Raw genomic sequence first — 17,799 nt, forward strand, 5'->3', positions numbered from 1 at the left:
TTTGCCTCAGTGTCCTCATCTATAAAATGAGATGGAGAAGGAAATGGCAAACCACTCTAGTATCATTGCTAAGAAAACCCCAAATGGGATTACCAGGAGTCAGATATGAACTGAAACAAGTGAACCACAGCAGCCACAATAGTATTTTCTTTAAAGAAAAAGAGTAAATGAGAACTTCAGTGAATGATATGTGTTCATTTCCAAAGGCCATATGTCCAATCTGATAATAGTCAGGTAAGGATAGTCTCAAAATATTATTCTAGCTCTGTTATGTGGTACAAAGCACTTAACTTCTTCATCTGGGAAAGGGTTGGACTAGATACCACCTTCTGATTCTAGATTAATGATATTTTGTATGACCTTGGAAATGTCACAACCTACCTGAGCCTCAGTTTCCCCCTTTGTAGGATGGGGTTGGACTAGAATTCTCTGAAGTCCCTTCCAGCTGAAACTCTTGGACCTATGATCTCTACCTTACCACTTAATATCTATGTCACCTTGGACAAGCCATTGAATCGGTGCCTCAGTATCCCTATTTGTAAAATGAAATGGCTTCTGAGGCCCTTCCAGCACAAACCACAGAGCCCTATGATAAGAGTAACTCCCTACTTGCCTCATAAGATTATCTGTTGGGAAGAAAGATGTTTGAGAGTTGAGAACGGTCACAGACATGTGGTATGTTCCCTCTTCAGTTTGCAGTTGTGTCCATGGCGTGTGCAACAATGGACCAGATGGGGATGGGGCATGTTTGTGCGACTCTGCCTATTCAGGCCCCAATTGTGATGAGCGTAAGTATGGTTTTTGGCAACTCAAATCCACCAGGGTATCCAATACAATCTGGGGCTGGAGGCAGGAAGCTACCTGCAAGCATGATCCCTGCCCTCAAGGAGCTTACACATTGTCAAAAGATCAGGAAGCCTGGGAAGGAGTCAAAGAGGACTTGTCTTTAAAACAGAAGACTTCCTTCCCCAGATCTCCTCCTTGCAGGGTAGAAAAGGATCATAAAATCTAAAACTGAAAAGAACCTCCAAAGTCATCCAGCCCAGAGACAGCCAGTGAAGGAATTGGGAGACTGAAGTGGGGGCATGAGGGACAATGGATTTCCTGAGTCTGGAATCAGGAAGACTTGATTATTAACTATATAACCCTAGACAAGTCACTTCACCTCTGTTTGCCTCAATTTCTTCATAGCACCCTACCTTACAAGGTTATTGTGATGATCAAATGAGATAATATTTATACAGTGCCTGGCAGAAAGTAAGTGATATATAAATGTTAACTATTGTCCTTTATTTCTTTCCTTTCTTTTTTCTTTCTCTTCCTTTCTTCCTTCTTCCTTTTTTCCCTTATTTATTTATTTTAGCAATCCCAGAGTGTGAGGCTTTGTTATGCCCAGAAAATTCCAGATGTGCTACTTCCAGCATAGATGAATCCATATTGGAATGCAAATGCAGCCCCAATTACAAAGGAGATGGCCGGCACTGTGTTCGTAAGTGATACAAAAGGGTCCTGCTGAATTGTTGGATGTGTAACAGTTTGTGTGAGACGACAGAAATGTATTTTTCAGTGGTATTACTGAGCCTTCCTGGAAAAACCATTTACCAAGAGATCTGTCTTATGGATCTACTGATGTTCATTCCCTATTCTTCATCATTCATTCTCCTTGGCTCATTGCCAGATCTCACTAATCCATCATTTGTTATGTCCTTGTCTCTTAAGCTATCAACCCATGTTCACAAAAGGTCTGTGACAGAAATGCCCATTGTACTTATTTGGGTCCAAATCGACATCGATGTACCTGCCAAGATGGCTACAAGGGGGATGGCCAAGTGTGTGTGCCTGTAGACCCTTGCCAAGACCACTTTGGAGGCTGTCCCACCCAGTCCACAGTGTGTCGATATGATGGCCCTGGACAGGTGAGCAGATGATGCATAGAAGAAATGATTCTTTGGACACCACTGGTTCCAAATGACAAAATTAAGAAAATAGGGGAAATTCCTATTTATAAAATCACAGATGGTCAGAGCTGGAAAGGACCTTGGCTATAAGCAAGGCCAATTGTCTCATTTTAGAGAAGGAGCTGGCCTCAGCTGTTTATAGGTTCACAGACTTAAAGCTAATTTTATATATGAGGCCACAGAGCCAGAGATCAAACAATAGATGTCTAAGGTAGGCTTCACTTGGAGGTAAAAAAATTAGACAAGAATGTATCTTGATTTTTTTTATTCTAAACTTAATAAACATAAAATGAACATTTCCACACACATAAAAAAAAGCAAAAGAGGTTTGTACAAGAGATTACAAATCTCTCTGTTTTAGTACCGTAAATTTATAATAAATTAAACATGTAATTTTCAAAGTTTTCTTGCTTGCCAGAAATTTCTTTCATTTTCCTTCTGTTTTTCTTCTGAGCATTTGGTGGGGCACATTTTCTTGGGTGAGCTTCAGAGCTAGGATTAGAACCCAGTTCTCCTCTCTCCAAATTCCTCACTCAATCTATTGTACCAAATTGCCTTGCTGATACTAGAAAGCATTACCTGTATGTACAGGTAAGGCAGGGAACCTAGGGAGGTGCCCCAAGATGGAGCTGTCCTGAACCTTGCAGGTTTCTAGTATCAAATTCACCCTTCACACACAGACACAGACACACACACAGACACACAAACAGACACAGACACACACACACAGACACACACACACACACAGTCACTTGATTGCTGAGGAAAACATTTGTAGTTCAGTCCCCCAGAAGTCATTATCCCCCTAGCTTCACTCTCTGCTTAGCTGATTGGACTCAAAAGTTTGCCAGCAAACAGAATGAAGTCTAACATATTTTACAGTCAGAGCTAGGGAGCCAGAAGACACCTCTAGCCTATCAACTTCCTTTTAGAAGAAGTCACTGAGATCCAGGAAAGTACAATGACTTGTCCAAGCTAGCAAAGGTAATAAGCATCACTGATGAAAGTGGAACTCGAATTCTCTGAATCCTGAGCCATTGTTCCTTTACCCTTCCAAATCAGATGTAAAGACCAGGCTGAGCAGTCAGAAACTATCATGCTAGTATATTATATTATGCATATTATATGTTTATTGTATTATATCATATTATATCATATCATATATCATATCATATTATATTATTATGTTAAATGCTGAAAATAGGAGTTTTTAATGGAGCAAAAAAATGAACTGATTTCTATTTTGATGGAGAAGGGGGTGGGAGACAGCCTATTGATACTTCTTCACAGGGAAACTGTCTGCAAATATTTGAAGAATTTTCTTGTGGAAGAAAGATTAGCCACTTCCTTCTTGACAGTGTCCAACTAACTATTAGCAGTGGTGAGGAGTCTAACTTAGAAAAAACAAATACAACTTCTCAAACTGGGACAGGCTACCTTAGTAAGAAGGGAGTCCATTTTCATTGGAGGTCTTCAAACAAAAATTTTGACCACTCATGGGGGGGGCGGGGTATTTTGGACCAAAGTTTGTTTTTCTAGTACATTTTGAACTAGAAAGCTACTGAGATTGCTTTGAACCCTTGGACTGAGGTAGGAATATATATCTGAGATTTCACTGGAATAGGGATTTTTCAGATTTAGAAACTTCTCTATATCCATGCAGGTCAGCACCTTCTCTTCAATTTAGAGTACTGGAGAAGCTGAGTAGAGTACTGAGGTCAAGTGACTTACCCAAGGTCACATAGCAAATCTGTGTCAGATGGGGAACTTGAACCAGTTCTTCATACCTTCAAAACCAGCACTGTCTATGTTATACCATGTTGTTTATCTTCCAACTCTGCAGTTTGGTAATTCTAGGCCACCTTAAGACCTCTGGTGGAGATAAAGTAATATTAATTAAGTGAGCATTTATGACACTTCTCTAAAATGCCAGGCCCTGTGCTACATGTGCGAGAGCGAAGGGAGGAAGGAAGGAAGGGAAGGAAGGAGGGAGGGGGGGGGAGGGAGGAAGGAAGGGAGAGAGTGGGAGAAGAGAAAGGAAAAAACAAAAGGAAGAAAGGAATGGAGGGAGAAAGGAAGAAGGAGAAAGGGAGGGAAAGGAAGAAGGGGAAAGAAGGAGAGAAGGGAGGGAGGGAGGGAAGGAAAGAAGAAAAGGAGAGAGGAGAGGGAAGGAAAGAAAGGAGAGAAGAAGGGAAGAATGGAAAGGAGAGAGGATGGGAAGGAAGGGAATAAAAAGCATTTCTGCCCTCAAGAAGTTTACATTCTACAGGGAGAAGCAGTATATACACGCGGAATAATTAGAAGGGAACTTTGTGAGGATACGAGTGCTTGAGATAATATTTGTAAGGGACAGAGGTACTGTACAATACTAGTTATTGTTGTAATACCAAGAAAGCTTCTTTGTAGACTAAGGGGAAGGGGAGGGTCGGTAATAAAACTTTGAAGCTAGTCAGAGAGAGAGCCAAGAATTGGACAAACCCTAGTGTGATCGTTGTGTCCCTCAACTCCAGCTATTTCACTGGATCCTTTCTTCCCCCCTCTCCACTTTCTATTCAAGTCCCACTGCGAGTGTAAAGAACACTACCAGCATTTCGTCCCCGGCCTGGGCTGCAGCATGACCGACCTCTGTGAATCTAGCAATCCATGTCACCAACATGCCAACTGCACCATGAGAGCACCCGGCCAAACAGAGTAAGTCTCGCTAATGGCGACCAGCTCCATCTTTCCACAGAGAACAGATCGTGGTAACTCTGAGACACATAGAGAACAATGATTTCATGGGTATAGGGAGCCCCCATGTAAGAAACTTCCCTTCCCCTAATGAAAAGTCAGCCCTTTCTCTGCAAGAGTCTCATAGAACTACTTGGATCACTGAGAAGTTCAGTCAACTTCCCCAGGGTCACCCAGCCAAGCATGAGTCAGGGGCAAGACTTTAAGCCCAGACTCCACAGCCTCAGCACTCTTTCAGACCACAGCTCTACCTCTCACGGGCATGGAATTAAAGTCATTAACACTGGCTTCACAAAATTGGCCGTGAAATCAAAACTCCTTGGAGTCAAAAACCTCATCTCTTTCATCATATGATCATGAGAGTATAAATTTATAGCTTAGGAAACTGAGGTCAAAGAAATTCAGGGGCTGGCCCAAAGTCTGAATCAGGATTTGAAACCAGATCTTTGAACCCAATATAGTCTTCTATCCATTATACCATGGAAGTCTCTCAGCCTCTGTCTCTCTTGGTCTGTGCATGTCTGCTTCATTGTGTTTATAGCTCTGTCTTGTGTATCTCTGCTTGTGTCTGTCTGTGTTTCTGAGTGTCTCAGTCTATGTGGGTCTGACTGTCTCTCTTGGTCTGTGTGTGTGTCTGTATGTGTCTATTTGGTCTATGTGCATTGTGTGTCTGTCTCTGGGTACTGGGCTCTGTAGGTGTGTATGTCTCTCTTGTGTAGGTGTGCCTATGTATATCTCTATCTCTTGGTCTGGGGGTATCTCTGTTTCTCCGTGTACACATTCCTTGGCCTATGTTTAGCTGTCTATCCATATCTCTTGATGTGCATATGTGTGTCTATCTGTCTTTCCATCTTTCTGGGCGTGTATATATGTTTCATTTAAAAGGACCTGAGTCTACACCACATTGCCTCTCTCTGACTCAGAATCTACCGGCCATGCAATGGAAAAGTGACCATTCTGCCATTGCTGCTCCTGGTTAAGAACCTCCTCCCCCCCCCAGAGGAAGTGCACCTCCTTGTGGACTTGGGACAGGGACCTTCATGGGTCCTATCATGGACAGGTCATTTCCCCTTTGAATCAATTCCAAAACTGTCACCCTCCACTGGGCTTCCCTGCTGCCTAGCAAGTTGAACTCAATTTGATCCAACAAACATATATTAAAATACTTGCTATATTTATATCCATTTCAGGGCACTGTGTCTAGACTTTGAGAATGAAAAACATCCTAATGAGGAAGGGAGGACGTCCACATATATAAACACATGCAAATGTGTGTATTATAATTTGAAAAAATAGAGGAATTTGGAAACTTCTACCCGTAAGGACCAAGGAAAACAAATCTGATCCCTCTGTTCATGAAAGCCTCTGCAACTCTTGAAGAGAATTCCCCCATCTTAGATACCTCCTTCCCCCATTCCAGCCTTCTTTCTTCTTCAGGATGATAACTGTAGTGTTTTAAAGGATCCCCTTGAGCCTCACAATAAATCTCTGTTACAGATAATGTACATATTATAATCTCCATTTTACATCTTTTAAGAAAACATCCTGAGGTTCAAAGAGGTAAATTCCTACGCCCTCAGAATTGGGGTAGAATCTGATCTCCAACCTTAGAGCCCAACTAGATCACATCATGTCTTTATTTTTGCATCTCCAGTATCTAGTTCACAGTTATTTGTCCTTCAAATGACTTGGATTGAAGTGAGAGGTGGCTGTGTGGTCTCTTGCCTCAATTTCTCCTTCGGAGTGAGCTGAGACCAAAGGCAAGCTATACATCAAGACATTGGAAATAGTGGAAGACCTTGTCAAAAAACAAAGTCAGTCTGGGAGGGGAAGACTCCCAGGGTTTCTGGTCAAAACAGGCTTGTTGATTGACATTGTCATTCTGCAGGTTGAAATCTTAGTTCTGCCTCATAACCTCCTATGTGACCTTGGACAAGTCACTCAACGTCCTTGCATCTCAGATTTCCCCATCTGTAAAATGAGAGTTGAATTAAATGACCTCTACAGTCTTTTACAACTTTGAATCCATGATCTTTTGGTGATAACATTAATAGCTAATATTGATATAGCCCTTATGATGTGCCAGTCACTATCTCAGTGCTTTATGATTATCTCATTTGATCTTCACAGCAACCCAGGGAGATAGGTGCTATCATTCTCCCCATTTTAAAGTTGGGGAAACTGAGACAGACAGCAATTAAATGACTTGCCCAAGGTCACACAGCTACTTGGTGTCTGAGGATGGTTTTGAACTCAGATCTTATTGCCATCACACTTAGATCTCTATCCCCTATAAAGTCAGCTTGTAGGGTTGCGACCAAATCATTTAATCTTGGAAGCCTCCATTTCCTCAGCTATAAAATAAAGGTTAGATGGATTCCAAGGTCCCTTTAGCTCTAAATCTATGAGCCAATGACCAAATAAGTGATTTTATCTGCCTGAGCCTCAGTTTTTTCATTTGTAAAATGAAGAGATTATTCCTGAGATTCTTTACAATTTTAATTCTTTGATTCCCTGAATCTTTCAACAAATCCTCAGTATCCTAATCTCAGAGACTTTCATCTTTCTAGACATTCATACTGGCCGCCACTATCATCCCCAGTGCCCTTTTACCTAATAAATCTGTGGATTAAGTGAATTAACCAGCCAGACAATCAACACTAGCATCCCTTGCTGTGTCCTAGGACCCTCAGACATATTGGCTTGTGCTGCTCTGTGGGGTTAAATAGAATGACAGGAGGAGGAAACAGCTGCCTCTGAGGAAACCTGTGTAAAGGAAGATTACAGGCCTGGACTCTATAATGTATATAGTTGTTTCCTTATTAGTGAAATATTATATGTCTACAGTACAAAACAAGACCAGGGAAAGTATATAAACATCAGTTGGACTTCCTGGAAATAGAGCATGAATGCAAATAGTCAAAAAAAGGAAAGCTTTAGGTGCTGTGTGATTAGTGATCAGGACAACCTAGGAGAATGCTGAAGAAATCAGAGCTTGTCTGCCTTGTCCCTCATTGGTTTCTTGACATACTCCTCTCTGCCTTTGTTGGGTACCTGAAATTCTCACGATTGCTGTAGATTTTCAGAATCCCTACACTGGGACTGCTTCCCTTGGACAGCCTTCTAAACTTTCCTCTTCCTCATCTCCCACCATCAAAATGTATCTACCACCAGATAATATCATATCCTATTTGCTAATATAAGAATGGGAGGTAGTAGGGGTCAATACATGGGTTAAAAGAAGAGTCCCCCTGTTTGTTTTTAACAGAAACTTTATGAAACATTGGTTAAAGTAAGCCCATGGTGAGACTTTAGTAGGGGAGTGAGGTCAAGATTCTATGGGGGAATTGGTAGCACCATGGTGAGATGGGGCAACTAAGACGTTTATAAGTAGATAAAATTATGCTACATAGAAAAAGTTAGACCTAAATAATTGGAGAACTATTAATTGTTCATGGTTAGGCCATGCCAATGCAATAAAAATGATGGTTCTATTTTTTTAAGTAGAGGAGGTAAAAGACTGGAATTCTAATGTATCAAAAAAAAAAAAGAAAAGGCTTCACAATTTGCTGCATGGTATCCAAGATTCCATCTCTTATTGCCTCACAATCCTGACCAATTGGAAGACTAAGAAAAAAAGCTTCTAAATAACACATGAAAATGATATTCACCAGAAATTGGTGGGTGCTGTGACCTAATTCTGGTGGAAGAAAAAGAAATATCAGTTTCTTGGTTCCTTTAGAGTTGGAGAAGACAAAATTGTTAGGGCTAGAAAAGACTGTCCAGATTTTCTAGACCCACCATTCATTTTACAGGCGATTAAAATCTTCCTAAGCTGTTGGCCATTATTAGAAAGCATAAGGAAAGTAAAACTTTTGAAACAAAGGATCTCTTCATCATTTGCCCCAGAAAACAAAGCTGTAGCAAGACCTAGGTCAACTGTGCTTTTTTCCATGGTGCTCAGATAGAGTGGAAAGGAAGCAGTTTTCTGACTCACTTTTCCTCTACCTCATGACTGTCCACCAGTCTTTGCCAAGGATCATGAACACCATTGCTTTTGCCCACTTCAAGAAACCATTGCTGCTATAGTACCTGCCTTCCTCGACCACTATGACCCTCTGTTTGCTTCTTTGGAAGTCAACCAGTGTTTATTAAGTGCTTACTGTTGTATTCTCTGTGCTAAGTGGTAGGAAAAACAGTACATGCCTTCAAGGAGTTCATGCTCTAAATAATGGGGAAGGAGAAAGCACTTATGTAGGGCCATAGTGACAAAGAAGTCTGGAGGTTAGGACTGAAGAAGGACTAGCCTGGACCCTTCCTCAAAATGGAGGCCCTGGGAAGAACTTGCCATGGGAAGGAAGAAGCTCTAGGCAGAAAAGGATCCTCAAGAGTGAAAAGCCAGAGAGCATGGGTCCCACAAAGCTCTCTCCCAAATGAGTCAGCCTGGCCTGGGGTACCAAAGATCAAATTTAGGGGAAGGGGAGACATAGACCAGTCCCTATTGGGAAAGGGCTATCCCCCACCAGATGCAACTCTATTCCATTTCGGCACGCCACCCTCCCACACTCCTAGAAAGACAAATTCTTGTTCAGGTGGGTTTTATACCTGTTCTTCTCAGAGCATTTGGAATTCTGTAACCTCAGCTCAGAAGCTTTTTTCTATAAGAACTAATATAAATTTATTAGAAATTAGAAACAAAAACTTTATTAAGAAATATGCAAATCATTAGTCAAATATAATAGCAAACAAACCCCTCCCCTCAAGAAATTTACATTCTTATCAGGGGAAAAATATATAGATGATCATTGATATCTTTAGTGATATGAAGCTGTCTTGTTGAAAGGAGTCTTTCATCCTGATCTTTCCCTTTTTCTCCTTTTGAAAGTCGAACTTTCCCTGCCTTTTTTGATACAAAAGCCATTCTTGGTCTTGATTGCACAATAGACATTTATTAAGTGCCTACTACATACTATGCAATAAGGCTGTTAATGTAGACACATACTATATGATCATAGGTTTAGAGCTTGAAAGGCATATAATCCAACCCCCTCCTTTTACAGAGGAGGAAAGTGAGATCCAGAAAGAACAAGGATCACAGATTTAGATCTAGAAGGGACCTCAGCAGCATCAAGTCCAACCCCCTCAGTTTATAGAGAAGGAAACTGAGGCCCAGAAAATTTGTTGTTGTCTTTGTTGAGTTAATTCTGTCTCTTGCCTCTGAGATTCTGTCATTCTCTCCCATATTCCCCTTCTGCACAGGTGTACTTGCCAGAAAGGCTATGTGGGGGATGGATCCATGTGCTACGGGAACATTATGGAACGGCTTCAAAACCTCAACACAGAACCCAGAGGCCAGTGGCAAGGAAAATTGACCTCCTTCATTTCACTCCTGGGTATGCAGTTAAGTATGCAGATTCCTACAGAGAGGTCAACCCACCAACCACCAGACCCCAGATAGCCACAGGCTATTATAGTTTGAGTTCAAGCCAGGTTGGGCTATGAGAAGGAGAAAAATATGGTAGAAGTAAAGGATCAGGCTAAAGTAGCATCTGTTCTATAGAGAGATGGCTCTGAGTCCTGTGCCTCGGGGAGGAATGAAGGAGGAACAGGTCCTAAGCAAGCTGGCCATGGTGAATGTCTGAGGGATGGATCAGGCCATCTGAGAATGAATAAGTGATAAAGGCCTTCTAGAGAGGAACTCTATAGATTTGGCATGAATAAATACATTCTCAATGCCAACAGTATACCTAGGATTATCAGTGCAGGACAAAGGTTATATGCCCCTTCTGCCTCAGTCTGACATATCCATCTGTGTGGGACCAGATAAGGATAGGCAGCTGTATCCACTGAGGCTGGAAACAATGAGATAAATTTAGTATCGTCTTACTGACTGCCACCAGGGCACCATAACATGGCAAAATATACTATATTCAGATTTAGGAGGAGCTTGGTCCAAATCTTATTTCTGTTAATAACTGGGTGACCTCGGGCAAATCATTTATATTCTCTGAGACTCAGTTTCCCCATCTGCAAAACAAGGGTAATAATTTTTGCAGTGTCTACTATTACAGGGTTATTGGGAGGACTGGGTCTGAGGTTTGCCAAGCTCTTTACAAACTTTGGAATCTTTTGTCCACACCAACTGTAAATAAAGTAGCACCTCAAATGAGCCAGCTCACCAGTATGTTCTCCTAGAAATAAAGCAGGTCAGGGGGTTAGTGAAAACAACTACTCCTTGGTTCAATGATATTTGCTAGGTGTCTTGAGGCCTGGAAACATCAGTGGGTATTGGGCTCCACTTAATTCAGGGATTTATTGGGTTATTCAGTGAGGAAAGACAAGGAAGTTTAGAATCTTTGCTATCTCAAAATTCCTTTGGACAAGTATCATATATCATAACATCAGAGACTCAGGCCTGGAAGGGATCCCTAAACATCATCAAAGTCATTGCCTTTATTTTACGGATGAGGAAACTGAAGCCTGGAGACAAAACAACTTGTCAGAAAGCTGGAGTCCAAATTCAGTCAGTTCCTTACTAGTTGTGTGATCCTGGGAAAGTCACGTAACTATTGTCTGCCTCAATGTTCTCAACTGCAAAATGAAAGGGGATGGATTTGATGACCTTCAAGGTCCTTCTTGCTCCAAATCTATGATCCTAGGACCTCTCATAAGGCTTCCAGCTCAGAAAAACCAAAGACAATGGTAGTGATTCCATTCCATGTACCAGTAAATTATAGCTCTAAAGCAGGAAGGACCTTCATGGTCAGGCCTATAGGTATTTATCAAGTGCCTATGAAGTGGCAGAAACTAGTCATCTAATCTAATCTCTTTTTTACTAATGAGGAAACTGAGGCCCATACGAGGGAGATAGCTTCCCCAAGGTAGAATAGGAAATAAGTGATGACCAAGATTCAAACTCAGTTCACCTGAATCCAAATGCTGTATTCTTTCCACCTTGCCAAAAAGCATTTGTGACATAGCTATTATGTCTAGACAGTAAGGATTACACTGCTTCTTCCCATAAGTTAGCATGATATCCCAGGATGAGAGAATATCTACAAGACCCATCACACCATTGTCACATTGTTAGAGATAAGAATGCCTTCTAAGCTGCATTTGGGCCTCAAAGATAATTACCAAAAAAAAAAAAAACCAATTAGCATAAAGGTAGATTCAGCACTCCAGTCAATGAGCCTAGAAAATACAGAGATCCATCATTCCAAAGGCTAAAACCACTCAACCTCAAGGAAAAGCCATTTGTTGATATGCGCCATCATATTTACATAAGTATTTTCTCTTCTTCTGTTTTTCTCTCCCAAGACAAAGTCTATGCCTGGCCTCTCAGCAACCTGGGACCTTTCACTGTGTTAGTACCAACAAACAAGGGGTTAAAAGGAACAAATGTAAGTAGCCATGGGGATAACTATGTATGGGAAGGGGGACAGGGAGAAGTTTAGGTCAGTAAAGATTACCACAGCAATCTGCCAAAAGTACTCAGAAGCAAATATCATGGTGCCAACGGTGGCGGTGATAATGGCAATGGTGCTATTGATACTGGTTCCATGGTGGTAAAGCCATTCCTTATTCAAGATCCCAAAGATCATTTCTCATGCTACAGACACTCGTTTTGGTCATGACTGGCAAAACCTTAATTGAATTCTAATTGTATGTGATTTATGAGATGGACATAAAATCATAAAATTATAGAGTTCAAACTGAAAGGGAACTGAGAACTCATCTAGTCCAACTCTTTTCATTATACTGATGAGAAAATTAAGGCTTGGGGGTATGGATTTGCTCAGGGTTAAAAAGGAAGGATGAATAAAAAAGCATTTATTAACCATGTTCTACTTGCCAAGCTTTATATACTAAACATTGGACATACAAATACAAATATAAAGTGATGAGCTGTCCTTACCCTCAAGGAGCTTACATTCTGATGGGAAAGACAATGTATATGGGTTATGGTGACTAAGGAAGGACATTGAGGTTTGAGAATTTAAGAAACAATGAGAGCAACCAGAAGGGCATAGTTTTCCAGAAATAATGACAGGGTTGATTTGATTACAGATTCAGGAAAGGAAAGCAGAAAGGGTGGGAGGTAAGGGTGGGATCAGTGTCTGATAGAATTGGCCATGAAACATTCACTATCAAGATAGCAGGAACCCAGGATGGGCTCTCCAGAGATGAAAATTCTAGGGAATGGTCTCTAGATGAAATAGCAAGGCAACTCATGAAGAGATAGCCATCAGGAAGTAAAGTAATAATGCAAATTCTGAGACTTGGGTTTTGTATTCATTAAAAAAAAGTCTAAATACATATATGTATATAATCTCATTTGTTTCTCAAGGTCAGTGATTTGTCCAAGGATGTCAAAATTAAGACTTGAAACTAGATCTTCCTGACAAGAGATTAGTTCTCTGTTCCCTATGTGACAATGGCTTAGGGTCACGGTCTGTCCTTAGGATCTAGATAATCATAGATCTAGAACTAGAAAAGACATCTGAGGCCCTCTAGTCCAACCCCCTTTAATTGATGGAGAACCTGAAACCCAGAAGTTAAGTGACTTACCCAAGAACATATTGGTAGTCAACATCATAAGCAGAATTTGAACTCAGATTCTCCCTCCACAAAGCCATACAAGTTCCTTAAGGACAAGGACTCTTGTTTTTAATCTTCATCTCACTTTCTTTACATTCCACTCCACCTCCCAGGAAAGCATCTGACACAACCATAGTATTTAATAAATGATTGTTGACTGAAAGAATTGTACAAATGCAAACATCCATTGGGATCCCTTGGCTCTGCCCAGTTGCAATGTGAAGGATTTGTTTGGCAACGAAAGATGGGGAACCTCTCTCTACTTTTCTCAGGTCAAGGAGCTTTTGATGAATAAAGAGAATGCCCAATATTTTGTAAAACTCCACATCATCGCTGGCCAGGTAGACACTGAAGGGCTGAACAGCACAGATACCTTTTATACTTTGACTGGGAAGTCAGGGGAAATATTCAATGGAGACAAGGTAAGAAAACCTTAAGGTTTTCATTTATATTTTTAAGTTTTAATTTTAATTCCAATTTATAACTTCATTTTTACTCATAGGACAAAATACTTTAAGGCAGCAAAGCCTGAGAGTTTTTTTGGCAGTCATTTCTGTGATGCTATGAAGTATATTTTAAAAAAGGAACTGAGGTGCAGTTCTGGCTTACCTTCTCCCACATTCATTTTGTGAGACTGGGAAAGAATAATACCTCAGACCCACACAGGCTTTAATGGTTTCTTCAGTAGAAACTCCTTATGTGGTCGCAGAGGAGATAAAGGTTGACAAGCTGGAATTGGCAGAAGCAAAAGGGGACTTTCTAACTTTAAAACAGGGGCATAGACTAAACATATGGAGAATAATTCTCAAATAATTTTTCCCTCATCTACCATTTCACTTTATCATTTTTTTAAAAAACAGGAATAGTGACAAAGAACATCCTCTCATTAATTTTGGAACAGTGACTGTGTGACCTTGGACAAGTCACCTAACCCCCATCAACCTCAGTTTTCTTATCTGTAAAAGATAGATAATAATGATACCCTCTTCATAGGGTTGTTTTGAGATTGAAATAAGAAAATACATATAAATCCTTGTATAAATTTTAAATATACAATGTTAATATTTTTAGTTTTCTTAGTTGAAATAGACATGAGCCCTGGAACAGTCTTTTTACCTGTTCCCTGAGATTTAGCCCATCTAAGTTTAGCAATATTCAAAATCTGATTGGGCTGCAGGGGCAATGAATGTTTAGGCTGCTGCAATTCAGGAAGACCATCCACCCAGAAGAAGAATATAGGTTGTTACATACATGAATGTGTGTGTATGTGTTTTGCCAACGCTAGCAGTCATTCTACTTAGAACAGGAAAGAAAAATTTGAGCATGAAATCTGTTTCCTGGTAGGATAGGATGGGTACAAAACAAGATCAGCATTCCTTTTAAGGAAAAGGAAATAGGTTGTGTTTATTTTAGATTACTAGAGTTTATCTATCCCCTCTGACTTAATCTTCCATCTTTCCTAATAGTCTTTAAAAAAAAAAAAAACACTCAGCCTCCCTCCTCCCCAAAGTGTCATTTTTGCCAATACCACTTCTCCTGGCCAATATTTTTTAAAGGAAATTCACTGGAGATTTTTCAGCTGCTATTATTTCCATGAAGGTTCATTCCACCCTTCACCTCCAAAAGGTGGCTTTTCCCTCATAATTATCTAGGCAAGTAAGGTCTAATACTATATTAATAATGTATTTCTATAACACTATAATATTCAAAGCTCCTTCAAGAAAGCTGTGCATTGCAAGTCTGATTATCTCCGCTTTGCAGATGAGAAAATTGAGATTGAGGTAGACTACCTAAATTTTACCCTTGGACACTGATGTGTCTGTGATATCATCAGTATAGACCCTCCATGTGGTGTCTGCATGATCACCACCACTTCTTCCCACCACTGTGATCTTGGACAAATCATTCAACCTTTCTTCCCCTCTATTCTTCACAAAATCTCCATGGGGTGAAGACTAGATGGCTTCCAACGTATCTCCAACTCTTGATCCTGTGATGCATCCACAGCCTTTTCATTCTTGTTCTATTTTTTATTAATGCTAATTTTCCCTAAAAGAACCACCCAACATATCAAAGCCTTCTACACATCCCACTGGGATGCCCAGTTATCGTCACTTGTCCTCAGTCATAGTCAGACACACTGCTTGAGCCCAACATAGTGATGTCATTTTGGTCTTCTTCAAGAATAAAGGACAATAGCCACTCAATGTATTATTGGTCCAGCTACTTTCCATTTCATTCATTTCCTTGCAAATATCTTTTTTCCAGAATATTTTGTTTACAAATGATCACTGATGTTAATGTAGAGTCACAGAGATTCCATGATTCTAAACCATATAGTACTAAAAAGAGAATATTGCTAATGAAAAGTGGATTTTTTTTCCACTAGGGAGTGATTGGGATTAAAATAGACATTTTCTGAAATGCGATCCGCAATTTTCTTCCTCCTGTAGAAAAAAGGAGCCCCATTTATTTGTCAAATGCCAGTCATCTAGGACCAGATAGGGAATGAAGAGTGAAGCTGAGCTTAGACATTTCCTCTGACTCCTGAGTCAATGTTCTTTCCATTATACCACACTGTTAACAACTATTCCTTTTGCTTCTTTAGGACAATCAACTTAGGCTCAAACTCAGTGGAGGAAAAAAGAAAGGGAAAATTGTACAAGGGAATATAATTGCCTCCAATGGACTCTTGCATATCATTGATAAGGCCTTGGACAAAATGGCACCTGTGTTTGAGAGCAATACAGAGGTAAGAAACTGGAATTTAAAATGATATTAACTCGGGTATTTTTGTGGTACAGTGATGAGAGCACAGGTGTTAAAGTCAAGAACCCTTTGTGTAAATCCTACCTTGACATTTAGCATGTCATTGTGACATTGCATGTCACTTAATCTCTGCCTCAATTTCCTCCCTTTAAAATAAGAAAGTTGCATTTAGTTCAAATCTGGCCTCAGACACATAATAATTACCTAGCTGTGTGACCTTGAGCAAGTCCCTTAACCTTACTGCCTTGCAAAAAAAAGTTGCAATTGCTAATCTCTAAGATCTCTTCTAGCTCCAAATCTCTGATGGCCCTCTTTTTTATTGCCCTGAAGAGCAACATCTAAATGGAAAGGCACAAAGTAAGAGGGAAAATGGTTATTTTATGACTATTTCTTACTCACCAGATGTGTAATTTCATTTGTTATACTGAATTCCCAGTGAAATAAATCTTACAATGCAAATTGTTAACTCTTCTTCAATGTTATAATCTTAGAGAATTTACAAGGATAGTTAAATGACTTACCCAAAGTCACACTGCCCATCCATGACACAGGACATGAACCCAATTCTTCTGACTGTAAAGCTGGCTCTTTACCCACTACGAACAGGCCGCTCCTCATTTTTAGATTCAGACTGCATTAATACTGGATTTATCTATCCATTTAATTGACAGACATGATTAAGCCCCTATTGTATGTAATATCCAGAAATAAAGTCTATGACCTGAAATAACTTAAAAATAACAGAGAGAGAGAGAGAGAGAGATAAAGCATATGTACAGGTAAATACAGTACAATAAGTTTATAAAAGCAATTTTAAAGTTCTGTGAACTCAAATGACAGAGGAGTCTCTTGCATTTGGGAAAAGTCAGAGAAAGTTTTATGGTGGAGTATTTTTTGAATGACTTCTATTAAGGATGGGTAGGATATCAGAAGGCAAAGACAGAGAGAGAAAGACATTCTGGGAGTAAGCAAAGGACAGGACAGCTCAGAAGGTACTTAGGGATCAAGTGAATAGAATTTAGCTAGAGTGTATACATGTGGTGGGATATATACAAGTTAGCCTAAGAGGCCTTGACAGTCTTTTTTCAGATGAATTGGAGTCCTAAGATTAGGGAAAAGCTTCTAGTTATCAGTAACAATGACGCCCTGGAGATCACTTTGCATTTATTTCATCTAATCATCTGTTGGTGCTTGTTAGACTGTAAGCTTCCTGAGGGCAGAGATTGTTTCATTTCTGTGTCCTTATTCCCAAAATCTAATATAGCATTTCTGTTTATGTTACTTACAACTGGCATACAGTGCTTCTTCAATCATATTTATCCATTAGATTTTGAGAACGTTATAGATGTCTCTACTGAGACCAAGAAGCCTAAGGTAATAGATTTAGTATTAGTAGGAACCTTAGAATTATACAGCCCAACTCTCTCATTGTACAGATGAAAAACCTGAATCCCAGTGAGGTCAGTGATTTGCTCAAGAATACATGGGTAGTAAGTGTCCTCACTGGGACCTGAACTCAGGGTGTTGCCTTAAACAAGTTCTCTTTCCAGTGTGCTTCTGAAGGTATCCATGCATCATGCACCAAACCATAAAGATTAAATCTTTTTTTCTTTTTTTAAAAATTTATTTAATTTTTTCTAACTACATGCAAAGATAGTTTTCAACATTCATTTTTTTGTAAGATTTTTGAGTTCCACGTTTTTCTCCCTCCCTCCCTTCCATCTCCCTTCCCCCTGACAGC

General features: G+C 40.0%; 1 protein-coding gene across 1 annotated transcript in view; it reads left to right on the top strand.

The window, feature by feature from the left end:
• Window positions 1-17,799, top strand: part of STAB2 (stabilin 2) — a 165,948-nt gene that overhangs the window by 18,182 nt on the left and 129,967 nt on the right. The window contains exons 6-13 of the mRNA XM_074226721.1: window positions 693-788; window positions 1,364-1,489; window positions 1,720-1,916; window positions 4,516-4,649; window positions 9,948-10,081; window positions 12,009-12,091; window positions 13,562-13,711; window positions 15,898-16,041. Of these exons, the coding sequence (XP_074082822.1) occupies window positions 693-788; window positions 1,364-1,489; window positions 1,720-1,916; window positions 4,516-4,649; window positions 9,948-10,081; window positions 12,009-12,091; window positions 13,562-13,711; window positions 15,898-16,041 (1,064 nt within the window). The remainder of the gene's footprint in view (window positions 1-692; window positions 789-1,363; window positions 1,490-1,719; window positions 1,917-4,515; window positions 4,650-9,947; window positions 10,082-12,008; window positions 12,092-13,561; window positions 13,712-15,897; window positions 16,042-17,799) is intronic.

The sequence above is a fragment of the Macrotis lagotis genome, chromosome 2 (genome assembly GCF_037893015.1).
Source record: "Macrotis lagotis isolate mMagLag1 chromosome 2, bilby.v1.9.chrom.fasta, whole genome shotgun sequence".
Lineage (NCBI taxonomy): Eukaryota > Metazoa > Chordata > Mammalia > Peramelemorphia > Peramelidae > Macrotis > Macrotis lagotis.